Source organism: Callorhinus ursinus, unplaced genomic scaffold (genome assembly GCF_003265705.2).
Source record: "Callorhinus ursinus isolate GAN/ISIS: 27379988/994484 unplaced genomic scaffold, GSC_fseal_2.0 scaffold57, whole genome shotgun sequence".
NCBI lineage: Eukaryota > Metazoa > Chordata > Mammalia > Carnivora > Otariidae > Callorhinus > Callorhinus ursinus.
The window spans coordinates 8,619,147-8,637,262 of NW_027397119.1; the positions used below are offsets into that span (position 1 = coordinate 8,619,147).

The 18,116-nt window shown below is 45.0% G+C and overlaps 1 protein-coding gene and 1 long non-coding RNA gene across 7 annotated transcripts; one reads left to right on the forward strand and one right to left on the reverse strand.

The window, feature by feature from the left end:
* Positions 1-1,593: 1,593 nt before the first annotated feature.
* RAB29 (RAB29, member RAS oncogene family) lies at positions 1,594-8,189 on the reverse strand. Of its 6 annotated transcripts, none has more exons than XM_073884572.1 (6): positions 8,098-8,189; positions 7,557-7,777; positions 5,461-5,532; positions 4,380-4,561; positions 3,965-4,086; positions 1,594-3,666 (listed from the first exon to the last, which is right to left on the reverse strand). In XM_073884572.1, exons 2-6 carry the CDS (start codon positions 7,678-7,680, stop codon positions 3,555-3,557), a joined length of 612 nt encoding a protein of 203 aa, XP_073740673.1. In that variant the 5' UTR covers positions 7,681-7,777; positions 8,098-8,189; the 3' UTR covers positions 1,594-3,554. The 6 variants fall into 6 exon arrangements, with proteins under 6 accessions (XP_073740673.1, XP_073740670.1, XP_073740671.1 ...); XM_073884569.1 differs by having other exon boundaries at positions 7,998-8,182; XM_073884570.1 differs by having other exon boundaries at positions 7,557-7,813; positions 7,998-8,182.
* LOC141371135 (uncharacterized) lies at positions 7,588-17,265 on the forward strand. The gene is made up of 3 exons (XR_012375824.1): positions 7,588-7,662; positions 12,495-12,606; positions 17,010-17,265. It is a non-coding gene; the product is annotated as an uncharacterized lncRNA (long non-coding RNA).
* The last annotated feature ends 851 nt before the right edge of the window (positions 17,266-18,116 follow it).

Consider the following 18,116-nt stretch of genomic DNA (forward strand, 5'->3'; position numbering starts at 1 on the left):
AGTAGGGAGCCCAATGTGGGGTTTGATCCCAGGACTCTGGGATCATGACCTGAGCTGAAAGCAGACACTTCACTGACTGAGCCACCAAGGCGCCCCTGGAGATGATAGGACATAATGAGGAACCCAAACATACCTTAGAATAGCTAAGGCAAATGAATTCGGGAAATCATCTTGGGAGTAATGCTGGCTCATTAGTGGTAACAAGAGTAAATCATCACTTACTGTGGAGGGGCCTTCCTTGACCTGTGGTCTCTTTTTCTCCACTTGTTTGGTCACTCAGCTATTCTGTTCAAAGTCCAAAACCAGGGCAGGGGCGCCTGGGTGACTCAGTCGGTTGAGCATCTGACTCTTGATTTCAGCTCAGGTCATGATCTTGCGGTCCTGGGATCACGCCCCGCATCTGTCTCCATGCCCGGCAGGGAGTCTGCTTGAGGATTCTCCCCACCCCCTCTCATGGTCTCTCAAATGAATAAATGTTAAAAAAAAAAAAAAAAGTCCAAAGCCAGGGCAGTCACAATCCCACAGCTCTGTTCTCAGGCCTTCCTTGGGTCTCTTAAAAACACTCTGCAGGAAATGCTTATGTTTTCTTTTTGTCCAAAGACCAGCTGAGTGGCTGGAGGGGCATCTTGTCTCAAATATGGAACCTTCTCTAGGGAAGGGCTACAACAATAGTCATGTTCCAAACAATCGTATCAAGACGTAGCATCCAAATGACAGGATATACTTATTTTTTGTATAATTGTATTTCTAATCATGTAAATATTTTCCCCTTTTTTTAAATCTTCAATTGTTTTCCCTTTTCTTTATGGATAGGGACATAAAGAGGAATTAGTTATATTTCAATTTCTTCTTTAGTTTCAGCCCTATAATGCTCACCACTTAGGAGAGAAAATCCAAAAGGGCCAGCCTCTAGCAATGCTTGAAAAGGCAGGTAAATCCTGAGTCAACACACAGGAAAAGAAAACATACTCAATTTTTCACAAAGGTCACATTTCCAAGCAGTATTTGGAATGTCGTATCAAGTACTGAATTAGTATTAGGCAATTGATACTAGTAAATTAATAGATAGAATAACATTTACCTTCATTTTTAAAGAAGGTATTTAAGGGCGCCTGGGTAGCTCAGTTGGTTAAGGGACTGCCTTCGGCTCAGGTCATGATCCTGGAGTGCCGGGATCGAGTCCCGCATCGGGCTCCCTGCTCAGCAGGGAGTCTGCTTCTCCCTCTGACTCTCCCCCCTCTCATGCTCTCTCTCTCAAATAAATAAATAAATAAAATCTTTAAAAAAAAAAAAGAAGGTATTTAAAAAACGGGCGCCTGGGTGGCTCAGTCAATTAAGCGTCTGCCTTTGGCTCAGGTCATGATCCCAGGGTCCTGGGATCGAGTTGTACATTGGCCTCCCTGCTCAGCGGGAAGCCTGCTTCTCCTTCTCCCTCTGCCTGCCACTCCCCCTGCTTGAGCTGTCATATAAAGAAATAAAGTCTTTAAAAAAATTAGATAAATAATAAAGTCTCCATTTCCCTAACACTCTTAAATTATCAGTATAAAATAGCATTTTAATAAACTCACATTAAAAGCCAATAACTCCCATAAATACAAGACTTATTTTGCCTTTATTTGTGACTTTGCAGAGGTTTAAGCCAGTAAATAAAAATCAGTTTTCTTTTCACATAAAGGGAATTTGCTATTCCACTCTTATCTTCAGAATCATTGTAATAAAAACCTATTTGAAAAGGGTAATACAAAAGAGAACTTCAAGGTCTTAAAACACTGAGCAAAAGTTAGTCACTGGCATTAAAAGCAGACAAACCAACCAACCACTGAAGGCCTGGCTCCTGTTCTCTTTCTGATATTTGGTCTCTAATCATTTGCTTAGGAGAGCAGTTTCCAAAGTCTGGGGTATAGTGGAATCACCTGGAGAGCAAACAGAGCATAGGGAAACCCAGGACCATTTACTCAGGGAATGCCTGGGTCTCTGCATCTTTACCAAATTCTCCAGCAATGTTTTCCAAACCAGGCTGGTCAAATGACCTGGGTACCTTTGAAAAACAACAACCATATATTCCCACACCACAACCCTGGAAATTTTGATTCGGGAGGCTTGAGTTTGGGACCCAGAAATCTTAAAACGTACGCATTTTATTTTAAAAAATTTTAACAGGGGCACCTGGGTGGCTCAGTTGTTAAGCATCTGCCTTCGGCTCAGGTCATGATCCCAGGGTCCTGGGATCGAGCCCCGCACCGGGCTCCCTGCTCTGCAGGAAGCCTGCTTCTCCCTCTCCCACTCCCCCTGCTTAGGTTCCTTCCTTTGCTTTGTCTTTCTCTGTCAAATAAATAAATAAAATCTTTAAAAAAAATTTAATAAACTTCCCAGGTGGTTCTGATAAGTTGATTCGGGAACCACTTACTTAGGACACACATTTAAAATAAGTGTCTTTCAAAGAACTCTAGGTCTTTGAGTTCACAAAGAATATTCATAACTTTGGGTAGGTCATAAATCACCATCCTGTGAGAACTCAACAAATGAAGCTGTCGAGAAGTGATTTGATACGAAAAACCCTACCCGATTTAGCACTTAAATTACTTAATGATTTTCTCTCTATCTACTCTCCCCACTCAGGCAAAGGTCTGTACATAAAATTTGTTTCCTATGGCTGGTAAGTGCTAGGCACCCAAAGTGCTCAGAAGCAAGTGGCCCCACAGGATTTTGTTCTGTTAACCTCTCCCTCTTCCATTCGGACTCCCAGAGCGGTAAGGAACAGACCTATTTCAGGGCACCACAGCCAAGTGATGTCACCCTGCAGCATTAGGCATCAAGACATCAACCCAGAAACCCACCAGTAGGGAGATACTAGAAAACCCTAATGGGACAATTGTTTCTTTGGGGAAAGAAATGCTCTCATCACACACAACAGGTAGTTTAAAAGCTTGACTATTCCTGAAGCCAAGACAAGAGAAAGCCAATTATGACTTTAGAAGCTTCAAAAATAGTGACTTTTGGGTTACCTCCTGTGACCCAGAACCCATGGATATTCAGCCCCACTTCTTGCCCATCTCAGAATCAGAGGTTTAAATTCAAAGTCCAAGACAGAAAGAATCTGAAAGCCATAACCTATGATGAATTTGGGAAATGCCCTTTGCTCTCATTTTCCTCGAAATCTGAAGTCAGATCAGACTGAGATATCCACATCCGTCAAATGGAAAAAGAAACGCAAAAACAGGTGGCAATTAGGATCCTTAAAATACAGGTGCTGATTTCTAATGCTCCCCACAAAAGTCTGGGATCACAAAATGAGGGATAAGGTGATCTTTCTTATACAGAAGGTACTGAGCCATGGGAGCCAGCAACAAGTAGGAATTTGCGAGATGCAGAAAGGCACACAAGTCCCAGGTCTTTCCTTAGTGGCGATGGTCCTCCTTCCCGGATAACTGGCAGGAGACAGTCCAAACGTACTTAATAAGATTAATAAAATTAATAAGATTGCTGGGTGGGCGTCCGAAGGGAAGAGATGAAAAGACCTCCTAAACGTAGGAGAGAAAACAAGCCAGACACTATTAGCAGCAGGCCCAGCTGGAGGAGGGCTTGGTCTGTAGATTGATATAGTCCCCTTGGGTGGATAAAGACATATCTTCTCTGGAATTGCTCATCATCTTTTCAATAAGGACTCTAAAAAACAAACAAACAAAAGACTGATAAACTGGAGGGAAGAAAGGGAGACACGGCAGACACTGTCTGTCTGTCTTATCACCAGATGGCATTCAGTCAAGCCATGAAGTTTAAATGCCCCTTGGTCCCCCCATTATCTCAGGAGAAAGGACAGCATCCCTGACCTTCAGAAGCTGGCATTCCAGTGGCTCAGCCTGCTCTTGTTTGCTCAGAAACAGGAAAAGAAGGTCCCAGGGGCGTGGCAGCAGCAGGTGGGTGAATCTGTGTGCCTAACCCCAGAACAACATGAGCTACTCACCTCATGGCCTCATTAATATTTTTGTTCTCCTTGACTGATGTTTCTGTCCAACCCGTGAAACCATTCTCTTTACTGAACCGGTCAACCTGGTCTCTGCTCACTGCCCAAGGGGACAGGTCACACTGGCAAAGAGAGTACATAAAAAGGCAACACCATAAACTTCCGGAGAATAGGAACACTGCTCAAATACTTCTGGATGTAAAACCTTTCCACCAGCGGCTAAGGACACCAGCATCTAAAACCTGCCCAACATTCTTCCCAAAGAAAGTCCCAGCATCCCTTGAAAGAAGGTAGAGATGAGTTTGCCAACTTGAGAAGGGGAAATGGATGCCCAGAATCAGAGAGCGTTTTAGACATGCTTACTCTCTGACCACAGAGAGAAGCCAGGGGCCATTTTTCTAGACTGACCACATACTTTGTTGGCCAAGAGCAGACAGGGCACAGGCTCTCCATTAGGCAGGGTGAGCTTGCTGTCCAAGTCCTGCTTCCATCTCTGGCTATTGCTGAAGGTCGTGGCGTTGGTAACATCAAACATAATAACACAAGCTGAGGCGTCCCGATAGTACAGTCGAGTCATGGAGGTGAAGCGCTCCTGCCCTGGGAAGAAAGCAGGGAGCCCTTGGGAAAGTGATACTGAGAACCAGTATCATAACCCCTCCGACACCCTGCCCTTTCTACCTTCCTTGTGGGGGAGGGCAGTATGCACTGTGGCTGAGTCCAGATTCTGCCCCCAGACCGCCCAAGTCCAAATCCCTGCTCTGTCATTTACTATCTGTAGGGCTTTGGGCAAGGGAGGCTTTCAGTGCTTCAGACTCCTCATCTGTAGAGCGGGGACAGAAGCAGTAGCTTTTCTCACAAGGTTGTGATGAGGATTAACGAGTCACTGAATCTCAAATGCTTAGGAAAGTGCCTGGCACATAGTAAAAGTCACCTATTATTATTATTGCTTCTATTTTCTGGGGAATCTTCTTTCTCCCCAAGGTCAGCTGAAACGCTAGAAAAAGCACCCGCCCTCTGCTGTGAGAGCACCCACCCACGGTCTGGACAATCTATCACTTTGCCAGCCATTCCACCCAGGGACAAAGGGCTCTACATTTATCCAGGGCAAAACATCTACAAAAAATATCTACAAACTCTCTACATCCACTCAGCTTATGTGTCCTCTGAACAACTCAATCATTCCAGCTCCAGGAAAAAGCCTTCTGGTTTTGGGGCGCCTGGGTGGCTCAGTCAGTTAAGCGTCTGCCTTCGGCTCAAGTCATGATCCCAGGGTCCTGGGATCGAGCCCTGCATCAGGCTCCTTGCTCAGTGGGGAGTCTGCTTCTCTCTGCCCCTCCACACCTCTCCCCACTCTTGCTCTCTCTCTCTCAAATAAGTAAATAAATAAAATCTTAAAAAAAAAAAAAACTTCTGGTTTTGCTACCCCACTTTTTCTGAGAGCTTGCTGATTAAACCCAAATTTCTTCCCTTGTTCTTATCCCATCTTCCCAGCCTACCTGCAATATCCCACAGCTGGAGCCGCACCATCTCGGAGTCAGACCACTGGAGAACCTTCAGAGCAAAATCCACTGAAAATACATGTACAATTGAATAAAATTTACCTTTAAAAAAAATCCATGAATAAGCTCAGATCAAATATGCAGTTATAACCCCAGAGACACACAACTCCAATCCTATGTATCTATTTATTTTTAAACTCTCAATGGGTTGAGATGAGCCCACATGCACGCTTTAAGTGTGGAACAGACAATTCTTTCTTTTTTAAAACATTTCTAATTTTATCATTATTATTATTATTGTTATTTTTTCAGTGAACTCTACCCCCAACGTGGGGCTTGAACTCACGACCCCAAGATCAAGATGCACATGGGTCTTCTGACTGGGGCAGCCAGGTGCCTCCAGGTGCCTCTGGCACAGATCATTCATTACCACTCTCTGAAGGGGTCTTCAGCTTTTACTCTCTCGACAAACTAATGTATTTGATACTACTTGTCTCTAAGGCTGGGGGTAGGTGGGTGGGAGCAATTATGAAAACAACTCCTAATCTCAAGTTAAACAGTTTCTGGAAGGTCTAGGGGGTTTTCTAGGGGGGAAGAGATGATAGGGCAAAAGGGGGAAATGAGGTAAGTGTGGTGGATTTTGCATCTTCCACATTCAATTTCACTGTTGGTTTCTAATCCCATTGTATAATGAGAAAAACACTGGGGGGAATTCTCCACCCTCCACGAGGCTGTAGGGATGATTTTGGATGGTAACAGATGGGGTCAAGGGAAGAGGTCCCAGAGGATTCCAAGGAAGAAGACACGGTATGGAGGGTACTTGAGAGCTGTGTGCGGATCTGTACAAGCTGAGACTCCAGGAGCTAAGCCTGAAAGAGTATGCCAGGGGGAAAACCTTCTGAGAAGGAGAAACAGAGTAACTTCCCAGATTTGGAAGTACATTTTCCACATCTGTGACAGAAATGAAAGCTAGGGGAAATTTAGAATAAACACTGAAAAAAAAATTAGCCAAAGCCATTATTCCTTACCAAAGGAAAACTAGGGCAATTGCTAAAAACTAATTAGTGAAACACTTTTAACCAAACCCATGAAATAAGAGCCCTCATATTATTTAGGAGTGGAGGGCAGAATGGTGGGGAAATAGTCTTTCAAACTTCAAACCCTAAATGCTGCTGGATGTTCTCAAGAGGATGTTTTCATTGCAATGTTAATGCTTGTTAATTTTTTAAAAATTCTACAACGATCACCAGCACCCATCTTCAAAATTTACATTAGTGCAGGGTTTTTTTCCTTAAAAAAAGTTCTCTTAATGTTTGTTAACTCTCCCCCTTCACCAGCTCTTCCCAACTAAAGACCTTAACAAAAAGACATTTCTACTTCTGGGGGGAAAAAAAAAAGGTTGAGCCCAAGGCCACCCCTAGAAAGAAATGAATGAACTTCTTGGTGTTCCCTTCCTTTTTCCCCTCCCAAGCTTGAGAGAAAGGGGAGTGGGAAGAAGATAGGTCAGATTCCTTGAATAATTTCTAACTGCCTTTATTTAAGCAATCCATGGACAAAAATGCACACTGCTCATCAGCCTTGGTGAGCATCAGATTACGTGGCTCAGGGGCTCTCCCACTCAGGCATCCCCAAAACAAAGGTAGGATCCTTAAGGCCGGACAACACCTTTCTGTTCATCAGCTACCCGTGAGAGGCAGGCCAAGAGCCCCAGCTGACACCTAACCAGGCCTCCTCGAGGGGTCCCAGCGGCCTCGGCTGATCGCAGAGATTTGCGGGTGACCGCTTGGAAGGTTGCAGGAGGAGACCTGAGTTCCCAATTCCCCCGAGAAACGCAACAACTGCGTATTTCCTCAACCTCCCTTTCCCCATTCCTCCTCTTCACACCTTGGCCCAATCTCCTTCCAGGCGGTCAGCTCGGACTGGGTGAACCTAATCGGGGAAAACCCAAGAGAAACGCGCAAATCAAACACCCGGCAAGTCCTCCCTCCAAGATCCCAGACACTTACTTCCTGACCCGAGGAAGGACCCAAGGCCACGGAACCCCCGGCTCCCCACCCGCGGGGGTCCACCCCGCCCTCGCGGCGACGTCTCACCTCCCACCGTGGACTTGTAGTGTTTGCTGAAGCTGTCCTGGGAGTATCGCTGCACGAGCGACGTCTTGCCCACCGCGGCATCCCCCACCACCAGCACTTTGAACAGGTGATCGCGGCCGCCCATGGCTGGCCGCCTGGGCTTGTGAAGCAGGCGGCGGGGTGGGGGGGGGGGGGGAGGGAGTCGCTTGCTTTAACCCCTTCGGCTCCGGGGCACCTACAAACTGAAGTCCGGCATTGCAGCCCACCGCCGGTTGGGGCTGCTCTGACGAGAAAGCAGAAAGGGAAACTTTGCACTCAACCTTTACGCGCTTCCTCTCCGCCCGGCCGCAGCCTGGGTGGGGCACAGGGCGCGAGCTCCGAGCCCCCGGACTGTTTGCACCTTCTCCCCCACCCCGCCCCGCTGCCGAGAAACGGGACGCGACGCCGCGGTGTCTCGCCCACCGGGACTTCCCCGGAGCGGTGCCAGCGGGCGACTGAACCCGGGGCTAGCTCATTTCACAGTCGGGGTCAGATGATGGGGTCCTCCCCTCCCGGCACAAACCAAATTCGGGGGAAAGAGCGGCTCACACGTGGATTCCCGGGATCCCGGACCGCCTGTCCCCGTTCCTCCGCACGCGTCACGTGCGGGGCGGCTTGGAGCACTACATTTCCCAGCTTACCTCGCGGCGAAGAGACCTAGTAGAGTGCAGAAACTTGCCCGCGAGGCCTCCTGGGAAATGTAGTTTATGAACTATTTTTTAAAAAATCTACGCAGAGGGCGCCTGGGTGGCTCGGATGGTTAAGCGTCTGTCTTGGGCTCAGGTCGTGATCCCGGGGTCCTGGAATCGAGTCCCGCATCGGGCTCCCTGCTCCTTGGGAGCCTGCTTCTCCCTCTGCTTCTCTTTCTCTCTCTCTCTCTCTCTCTCTCTCCCGCCCCCCCGTCTCTCATGAATAAATAAATAAAATCTTAAAAAAAATAAAATAAAAAATCTACGCAGAGTTTCAAGGCTTTCAAACTTACACGGTTCGAATTTTATTTTAAAGTAATTCTGGAATAGAAAGATCCTTTGGAGGCTCTTTGTTCCACATGACTTCACCTGCCTAAATCCTTACCCAGATAGATTTCTCATTATCTTTAAAGGTTTTATGGAACTAAGATTAAAAATTATTCCATAGATTCCATAAATTATTCTGCTAATAAAAGCTCAAGCCTCATCCTTCATGCTCCTAGCAAACTCCATTTGCTATTTCTTCAATTAGGTAGACAAACCCAGGATCTTATGAATATGAGGGCTAGCCCTTTTATTTACCACATGACCCATTATCAGTCAGGTTCAGGGACACTCGATCAAGAGACTAACCCTTAGAAAAACTCCTGCCATTAAATGTCAGTTATTATCATTTGATAATGGCCACAGTAGTACAGGTAGAAAACAAGAGACCGTTCCTCATTCTCACTTCCGCTATTTACAGTCTATCATTTGAGCTGGAAATCAACTGGAGTACACTGGGAGTCCTCCTCCATCTGTTGCTGGGGTTGCTCATAAATAATCATTAAAGTACCGTTTTGCAAATGACTTAAATTTTCCAGCCTATAACTTTTCTGACCTTAGTTAAAGACTTAAGGGGACATGAGTTTCCTGGCAAGCAAAATAGCTCTGTTTTCTGGGCTGTTGTCAGGAAGAGAAGAGAAAACAGCAAGCCCATGGGAAACACAGCTCTGCCCAGGTCTCTTGATAGAGAGGCTATAACTTATACCCTCCGAGGAAAGACAATCAGCATGGTTCTCAAGGTATTTAGCCCAAAATGTTTGTTACCCAGGTATGGGAGGTCAGGCTGGCTGCCATCTTCCCAGATGCGGCTGTTGCTCATAAATAATCATTAAACTACAGTTTTGCAAATGACTTAAATTTATTTTACTGTGGCAGGAAGATTTAACGTAAGACCTACTCTCTTAACACATTTTTAAATGCATAATGCAATTCAAAAAATACAAATGTTCAAGTGTGCAGTTGAGGTACTGTATCGTACAGCAATCTCTAGAATGTACTCATCTTGCTTAGGCCCATTGATTAGTAACTCCCAATTCCTCCCTCCCCCATTTTTTGCCAACCACTATTCCACTCTTTGATTCTATAAGGTTGTCTATCTTATTTTTAAAAAAGATTTTATTTATTTATTTGAGAGAGAGAGCACAGAGGGAAAGTGAGAGGCAGAAGCAGACTCCCTGCTGAGCACAGAGCCCTATGAGCCAGATACAGCACTTGATCCCAGGACCCTTAGATCATGACCTGAGCTGAAGGCAGACACTTAAACAACTGAGCCACCCAGGTGCCCCATATTTTTATTTTATTTTTTTAAAGATGTATTTAGAGAGAGAGCTTGCACTCGTGTGCACGCACAGAGCGGGGGTGGGGGTGGGGGTTGGGCAGAAGTAGAGAGAGAATCTCAAGCAGACTCCCTGCTGAGCTCTCCTGACTGAGATGGACTGGGGGCTTCATCCCATCACCTGAGATCATGACCTGAACCAAAACCAAGTCGGATGCCCAGGCACCCCTAAATTTGTCTACTTCAGATATTGTATAAATGGAATCATGTCTTTCTGTGATTTGGTCATTTCACTTAGCATAATGTCCTTAAGGTTCATTCATGTGGTTGCTTACTGCAGAATTTCCATTTTTATAGAAGCCTGAATAATATTCCTCTGTAGGCATATACCACTTTTCTTCATCTATTCGTCTGTCAATGGACATTTAGTTTGCTTCTATGTCTTGGTTATTTGTGAATTGAGTTGTAATGAACATGGTAGTGCTAATATCTCTTCGAGATCCTGATTTCAATTCTTTTGCATAATTACCCAGAACTGGGATTGCTGGATCATATGATGGTTCTATTTTTAATTTTTTGAGGAGCTTCCATACCATTTTCCAGAGTGGCTGCACCCTTTTGCATTCCCACCAACAGTGTGCAAGAGTTCCGATTTCTCCACATCCTTGCTGAGAGTTGCCTTTTTTTTTTTTATAATAGCCATCTTGACAGGTGTGAAATGATATCACATTGTGGTTTTGATTTGTATTTCCCTGATGATGAGTGACATTGAACATTCTTTTATCTACCTGTTGGCCGCCTGCATGTCTTCTTCGGAGAAATGGCTGTTCAAATCCTTAGCCCATTTTTAAATCACATTATTAGATTTATTTTTGTTTTTTGCTATCGCAGGCCTAGAGCATTATGAACACTTCCTTTTACACACATCGTTTTACATCCCTCTTTTAAAAAAAGCCAGTCACCACATCTTCTGATTCTTCTTTCAAAAACATTTCTCACCCACACTTTCTGCTTCATATTCAGTATCCCTTTCCTGGTTTAGGCTTTCATTATCTCACACCTGGATCATCTTCAATAACCTGTTTATTGGTCTCCCTGATTCGAGTTTCTTTTATCTTCAATTCATCCTACACACTGACCAGGATGATTTCCCTAAAACATCATTGTTTGTTCCTTCAACTGTCTATCTAGCAAGTGTCCAAACACTTGGCAACCTCCCTGAGCTGATATCCAAAACCCTCTATGCACCGGCCCCACCCTCCCTAACCAACTTTATCTCACCTGATCTCAAATGTGAATTTCCCCCTTCAAAAAGGTCAGGTTCCTTATGCTCTTTAAAAGCCCAATTTCATTTCTGACTTTGCACCTTTGCCCAGGGTACCTTACCTATCAGAATACCCTTCAGGCTTCTCTTCACATACCTCTCTTTCCTCACTTCAAGTTCTCAAATTTCTGTGTGCGCAAGAATCACCTGGGGCACTTGTTAAATATGGACATTATGATCCAGGGGAATCTGTCTTTTTGTGTAGTACTAACGTGATTCCTAGACCAGATTCCACTTTGAGAAATGCTGTTAAGAGCTGACTTAAGGGGCACCTGGGTGGCTCAGATGGTTAAGCGACTGCCTTCAGCTCAGGTCATGGTCCTGGAGTCCCAGGATCGAGTCCTGCATCGGGCTCCCTGCTCGGCGGGGAGTCTGCTTCTCCCTCTGACCCTCTCTCTAATGCTGTCTCTCTCATTCTCTCCCTCTTAAATAAATAAATAAAATCTTAAAAAAAAAAAAAAGACCCGACTTAAGAGTCAACTCATCCCTGAACATTGCCTTTATTACTGCAGCCCTCAAAACCTGTAGCATTTACAATCTGCTTGACTTGTAGATACCTCTGTGACCAATTTATAAATATAGAACTTATAAGCCACCAACATGTTGCAAAGTAAACAAGGACTTCAAATAGAAAATTTTGGTTTTGGGCCCTGTTGTCTGTGAAAGGAACTTCCTGAAGTTTCCCAAATCAGAAATGTGAGAAGCAAAGACTTTATTATTTATTTATGTATGTATGTATGTATGTATGTATGTATGTATTTATTTATTTGATACACAGAAAGAGAGAGAAAGAGAGAGACTGAGATCACAAGCAGGCAGAGCGGCAGGCAGAGGGCGAGGGAGAAACAGGATCCTTGCTGAGCAGAAAGCCTGACGTGGGACTTGACCTCGATCCCAGGACCCTGGGATCATGATGACCTGAGCTGAAGGAAGACACTTAACTGCTGAGCCACCCAGGTGCCCAGGAGCAAAGATTTCAGAGGGCAGATAAGCAAGTTCCTGGTGTCCCCCCCAAATCACAGTTTCTATCCAAGGAGTGACAGTTCCTTTGTTGGGGGCCGGGTGTATTTCTTGACAGTAAGTTGCAGTTTCCCAGAGAGGCAGTTAGTTATAAATAAGAGGGAGGGAAATCCCATTCAGAGTGCCAGGCAACTGATTTGCATATACATGTTTGGAACACAGTTGTTTGGAAGCTGGGGAAGGTGGTAAGCCTTGCTTTGTTACTATCATACTTCCTATAGCTGTCTGCCTCCCTCCTTTTTCTTTTTACTTCTCACTTTTTATTTTGAAAATGTTCAAACCCACAGGAAAGTTAAAAGCGGAGTACAATGCATAGCAGTACACCCTTCAGCCAGATTTCAGTGACTAACATTGTGCCCCATCTGCTTTGTCTCTTTGTGTGTATGGAACCATTAGAAAGTAAGTAGTACACACTTCATCCCTAACTGCTTCAGCCCACAGCTCCTAATAATGACCATCCCTTATAAAACCCAAACACCAAATCACACCTAAGAAAATTAATCTTAGGTCAAGATTATCATACACAGTGTGCCTTTACATATTTCTATAGCCATTGAAATATTTTTTCCTGCCTCTGATCTAGAATACAAAGTTCATGCATTGTGTTTGGTTCTTTTATTCTTTTATTTCTTTCATCTTTTTTTTTCTCAAGATTTTATTTATTTATTTGTCAGAGAGAAAGCGCACAAGCAGGAGGGGTGGCAGGCAGAGGGAGAAACAGGCTCCCCCCCTTGAGCAGGGACCCCCGATGTGGGCTCGATCCCAGGACCCTGGGATTATGACTTGAGCCGAAGGCAGACGCTTCACCAACTGAGCCACCTTTTTTTAATGTAGAACTATGCTTTGTGCAATATAGGACCCAGTAACCATGTGTGGTTATTTACACTGATATTAATTAAAATTAAATACATTTAAAAATCAGCTCATCAGTCTTCCTGGCCACATTTCAGGGTGCTCAGGTGCCACATGTGGCTAGTGAACAGTCCAGATGTGATGGTTTCCACCATCCCAGACAGTTCTGTCAGATGGCGTCAATCTGTAATCTTTTGTTGCTTTTCATTACATTGATTTTCTTTTTAAAGAATCCAGGCCATTGTCTTGTAGACAGTCTCACACAGTCTAGATTGTCTGTTTCTTTAAGGTTAGATTCTGGAAGAACATTTTTTGGCCAGAGCCCTACACAGAGGATATATTCCGTCACTAATTGCATATGTTTGCTGGTGACACCTACGGTATGAATCAGTAAGTACTTATGGAAGAGGTGACCCAGCACCAGCACTAGGGAGCTTGACTTCAAATAGAAGAGCAAAGGGTTGGGGCACCTGGGTGCCTCAGTCAGTTAAGCGTCTGTCTTTGGCTCAGGTCATGATCCCAGGGTCCTGGGATTGAGCCCCGCATCTGGGTCCTTGCTCTTTGGGGAGCTTGCTTCTCCCTCTCCCTCTGCTGCTCCCCCTGCTTGTGCTCTCTCTCTCTCTCTCTCTCTGACAAATAAATAAATAAAATCTAAAAAAAAAAAAAAAGAAGAAGAAGAGCAAAGGGTTTATGTGGTCTCCAGAGCCTCCACCACTGTGCCAGGATAGAGAGGAAAAATGCTTTGTGACATGAAATGCAGACTGAAGTGACATAGCAAGTGGCCCAGCCACACAGAGGGAGGGGAGGGACAGGCCCAGGGAAGGGTGAGCCCATGGGGCTCTGGCTGTCCGTCAGCCCCAAATTCCATGCTCCTTTAAATAATCATAACTTTGGGGGCACCTGGATGGCTCAGTTGGTTAAGTGGCTGGCCGGCTCTTGATTTCAGCTCAGGTCCTGATCTGGGGGGGCGGGGCGGGGGTCCTGGGATTGAGCCCCCTGTAGGGCTCTGTGCTCAGCGGGTTGTCTGCTTGAGGATTTTTTCTCTGCCCCTCCCCCTGCATGCGCACGCTCTCTCGCTCTTAAATAAAGAAATACATCTTAAAAATAAATAAATATCATAACTTTTTGGTGATTGCTTTGGGCACAGGAAGCAGCTTGGTGAGATGCCTGTGACCCAGCTAAGCATTCAGGCGGAAGGCTTCACACCAGAGTCCCCTAGGGAACCCTCTAGAGAGAGACTGGTAGGCTCAAAGAACAATGTGCTGCTCACTCCTCCACGGGCTTGTGCCCTGAGTCTGGGGTTAACTTTGCACCTGGGAGTATCGAGGGAAAACATCAAACTCTAGTTTTTACACTTTTGTTGTCACATTTGCCTCCTTGGAAGGATCCCCTCCCTTCCACCCCAAATAAGGACCAGGGAAAGAAGATAGAAAAAGGGCAGAAGCTAGAGGGGAAATTTTTGTTTAAAGGACTGAGGGTGTAGTCCCAACTGTCCATGTGGCTCTGGGGGAAGTTGCTTCTGTAAAATGAAGGTGTTCCCTTCCAACACAGATGATTCTGTTCTAATTTTCTATGTCCTTTTAGCTCTGCAAGAGGGGAGGCAGGCAGGGATTATTGTCCCTCTAGGCCATTCTCAGTTGCCCACCCACAATCCCTTGCCCCTCCACCGACACTTGGAAATACCATTGTGTCCCTAGCTCTCTCAGAGTTGAACTCTAACACGAACATGAATGAGAAGTCCTCAGGCAGGAGACTGAATGGAGATATACACAGATCTAAAGAAGGAATGCGTTGATCTGAAGGGAGGTTGGTCAACCTCCAAGGCAGAGAGAGGAGACTCTGAGAGTATACTGGCCACACCGCTTCGGGCTTTGTCTGGTAGACACCAGAATCTTCAGGGAGTATCTGGCTGTCTGTCAGGTTTCCCTATTGTGGAGACCCACAGAACTGAAACAAGACCTGGTACCATTTTATCTTCATGTTATAAAACGAACTTCTCTGTTAGGATTCTAAACTCCCTGGGTGCCTTCTGACCACCAGCCTTCCCACGTAGCTTGCCCCAGGGAACGAATGTGCTGGGTAGGCTGACATGTCTGTTGGGCCCATTTGGTCATAGGCACTGGCCTGAGTGAGTTTGTGTGTCCAAGTCAGCTTCCCTGACGTGATTTCTGGATGGGAGCGAGTTTCTGAGCCTCTGAGGAGGAAGCCAGGCTCAGGGCAGGGTGTGTTCACCCAGTGGAGACGTTTCTGTGAAGACAGGGGGTCCTCTTCACTGCACAGCTTTCTCCCACTTCAGCTGCACCCATGTCACTGATGAGTAATACCCAGGACAGATCTGGGTCTGTTAACTTCTTGATTCACTAGTTCCTTCCTATCATCCCAAACTCTGTATTCTGAGTATTTCTCTTCTCATTTTGCTCTAACACCAGTTCAATCAACATGATATGATAATAATAGAAGCTTCTGCTTATTGAATCCTCTGTTGCCCAATGGCCCCACAAAGAAGGCATTATTGTCCTATTCTATAAATGGCACAATTGGGGGATCACAAGAGGCTAATTATGACAACCAGCTGAAAGAGGTGGGATTCAAATCTATGTCTGTCTACCTCTAAAGCTTGTGCTTAATTGTTATTATTATTATTTTAAATATTTATTTTTAAGAGAGAGAGAGTGCACGCATGTGCGCATGAGCAGGGGGAGGGGCAGAGGGCGAAGCTGACTTCCCGCCGAGCAGGGAAGCCCCCCCGACAGGGGGCTTAATCCCTGGACCCCAGGATCATGACCTGAGCCGAAGGCAGAAGCTTAACGACTGAGCCACCCAGACACCCTTATTATTATTATTTTAACAATTAAGCTCCATGAGGAGACTAGGGAGACTTCCCGGAAGAGTTTTCTAAGTTTCCCTTATTCTGAAAGTGGACATGGGGATTTTACTTATTGAGGCCAAAGAATAAGATTCTGCCTTGCTTGGAGAAGCATCCTGGTGATCGCGCCTGGTGGGAGCAGGAGAATTCCAATGATGCCGTAGGGTATCCCAGAGGATTCTGACTGCCATCTTTGACCCTGATACAGGAAGGAGATAACCCAGATTCTAAGCAGAGCAAGACATACGAATGTAGGGGCACCTGGGTGGCTCAGTCATTAAGCATCTGCCTTCAGCTCAGATCACGATCTCGGGTTCTGGGATCGAGTCCCACATCGGGCTCCTTGCTTAGTGGGGAGTCTGTTTCCTCCCTCTCCCCCTGCTCGTGCTCTCTCTCTCAAATAAATAAATAAAATCTTCAAAAAAAAAAAAAAAGACATACAGAATGTAGAAGCACAGGTGGGCACAGGATGCCTTGTTCTGTCCTCCACAGCGTGGGAGCTAGCGGGGAGAAGGATCAGCAGCTGCTGCACCCCAAGCTTGGGAGTGGTTCCCCCAAGAGTACCTCAGGCCTCGGGGACATTCCTCCACCCCAACCTTCCTGAACCTGGACAGAAGGACAGTTCGGATTTTGGCCTGGCAATCAGGAAATCTTAGTAAATATTTCATATTTGACCGGGCATTTATTCTTTGAAGCTTTAGTTTTTCTTTCTACAGATTTATTTTATTTTACATATTTTTTTTCAAATTTAAATTCAAGATAGTTAACATATAGTGTAATTATTGTTTCAGGAGTAGAATTTAGTGACTCATCACTTCCATCCAACACCCAGTGCTCTTTACATCAAGTGCCCCCCCTTAATGCCCATCCCTCAGCCACCCCATACCCCCACCAACTCCCGTCCAGCAACCCTCAGTTTGTTCCCACAGTTAAGAGTCTCTTATGGTTTGCCTCCCTCTGTTTTTATCTTATTTTACCTTCCCTTCCCCTATGTTCACCTGTTTTGTTTCTTAAATTCCACATGTGAGTGAAATTACATGATATTTGACTTTCTCTGACTGACTTATTTCACTTCTTTCCACAGGTTTCTAACTCCTAAAAGCCAAACACTTCATTTCTGAATAATTTGTGAGGTAGTCAACAACTTGGGCAATGTACTTGAAACACATGTGACAGTCTGTGGCAGAATCAAGGACAGAAAAACACGTGGTTGTTTCGGGCCAACCGCAGTCTGGAACTCCCTCAAAGCCATGTTCTCTATCTACTTGTTCAACATTCCTTTGATAGGAGTTAAGAGAAAATAATTTCTATAATGTTCAAAATAAGGTGTTTTTTTTTTTTTTTTTTTTTTTTTTTGCCGTGCACTATGACATGACATTTAAACTTATTTGGAATTATTTTAACTGTTTAAAAAAATGTCACCAACAGCTCGGCAGTATTAGTCCCCCCACACTTAACTGAACATGAATATTGCCATAAAGTCTTTCAAAGTATGGTTAAAACAATCTTTTTTGGCTGGCCAAACTGTTCTCACTTTTCTGCAATTTCTGTTTTCTTTCAATTTGTTTGTTTGCTTGTTTTTAATTTCCCAAAGCCAGTCGTTTTCTTGGGAGCCACATGAAAAGACTTTCTATCTAGATAATGTAATAAAATGCAGTATGGTGTGGTAAAGCAGCACGATACTGTCCATTAGTCGGTTTCTGGATTTTAGCTGAAGGAGAGCGGATTTTAGGAGACTGTCCCTGGCTCTGGCGGATCTTGGGGCTGGTGCTGTTGCCTATAATTATGTTGCAAAGATACCATCAGGGATAGACTGGCGCCTGGGAGGCATGTTTTTAAATGTCCACTGGAAGATATTATCTATTTCAGTAGACAATTAACATTGTGCGGTAATGTAAGGTGTCTCATGGGCAAAATTGAGATAACAGGCACCATATTTCTGATCATTTCAGCAATGCCTGTGTGTTCTCTATATAAGGCACCTTGGCCAGCTATCTCCTCTGGCTCCAGGCATGGTGGGGAGGCACTGGGCTGAGAGAAACCTGGGTGGGAATGTATGCCCTTGGGCAAGACACTTAACTCCTCTGAGACTCAGTTTCTCTCTCGTAAAAGGGTGATAACATCAATTTTGCAGAGTTATTAGAAAGAATATTGAAGTTGCAAATGAGGCCATTATTATTTAAAAGTATAT

Bases quoted from the DNA above. Each gene is read 5' to 3' on its own strand.
- RAB29 (XM_073884572.1), bottom strand. From the start codon at position 7,680: ATGGGCGGCCGCGATCACCTGTTCAAAGTGCTGGTGGTGGGGGATGCC. The intron at 4,087-4,379 runs GTATGTGGTCAG...TCTCTTTGCCAG, and splicing joins GTCTGCTCTTGGCCAACAAA to TGTGACCTGTCCCCTTGGGC. The intron at 3,667-3,964 runs GTGAGTAGCTCA...TTTGTTTTTTAG, and splicing joins AATATTAATGAGGCCATGAG to AGTCCTTATTGAAAAGATGA.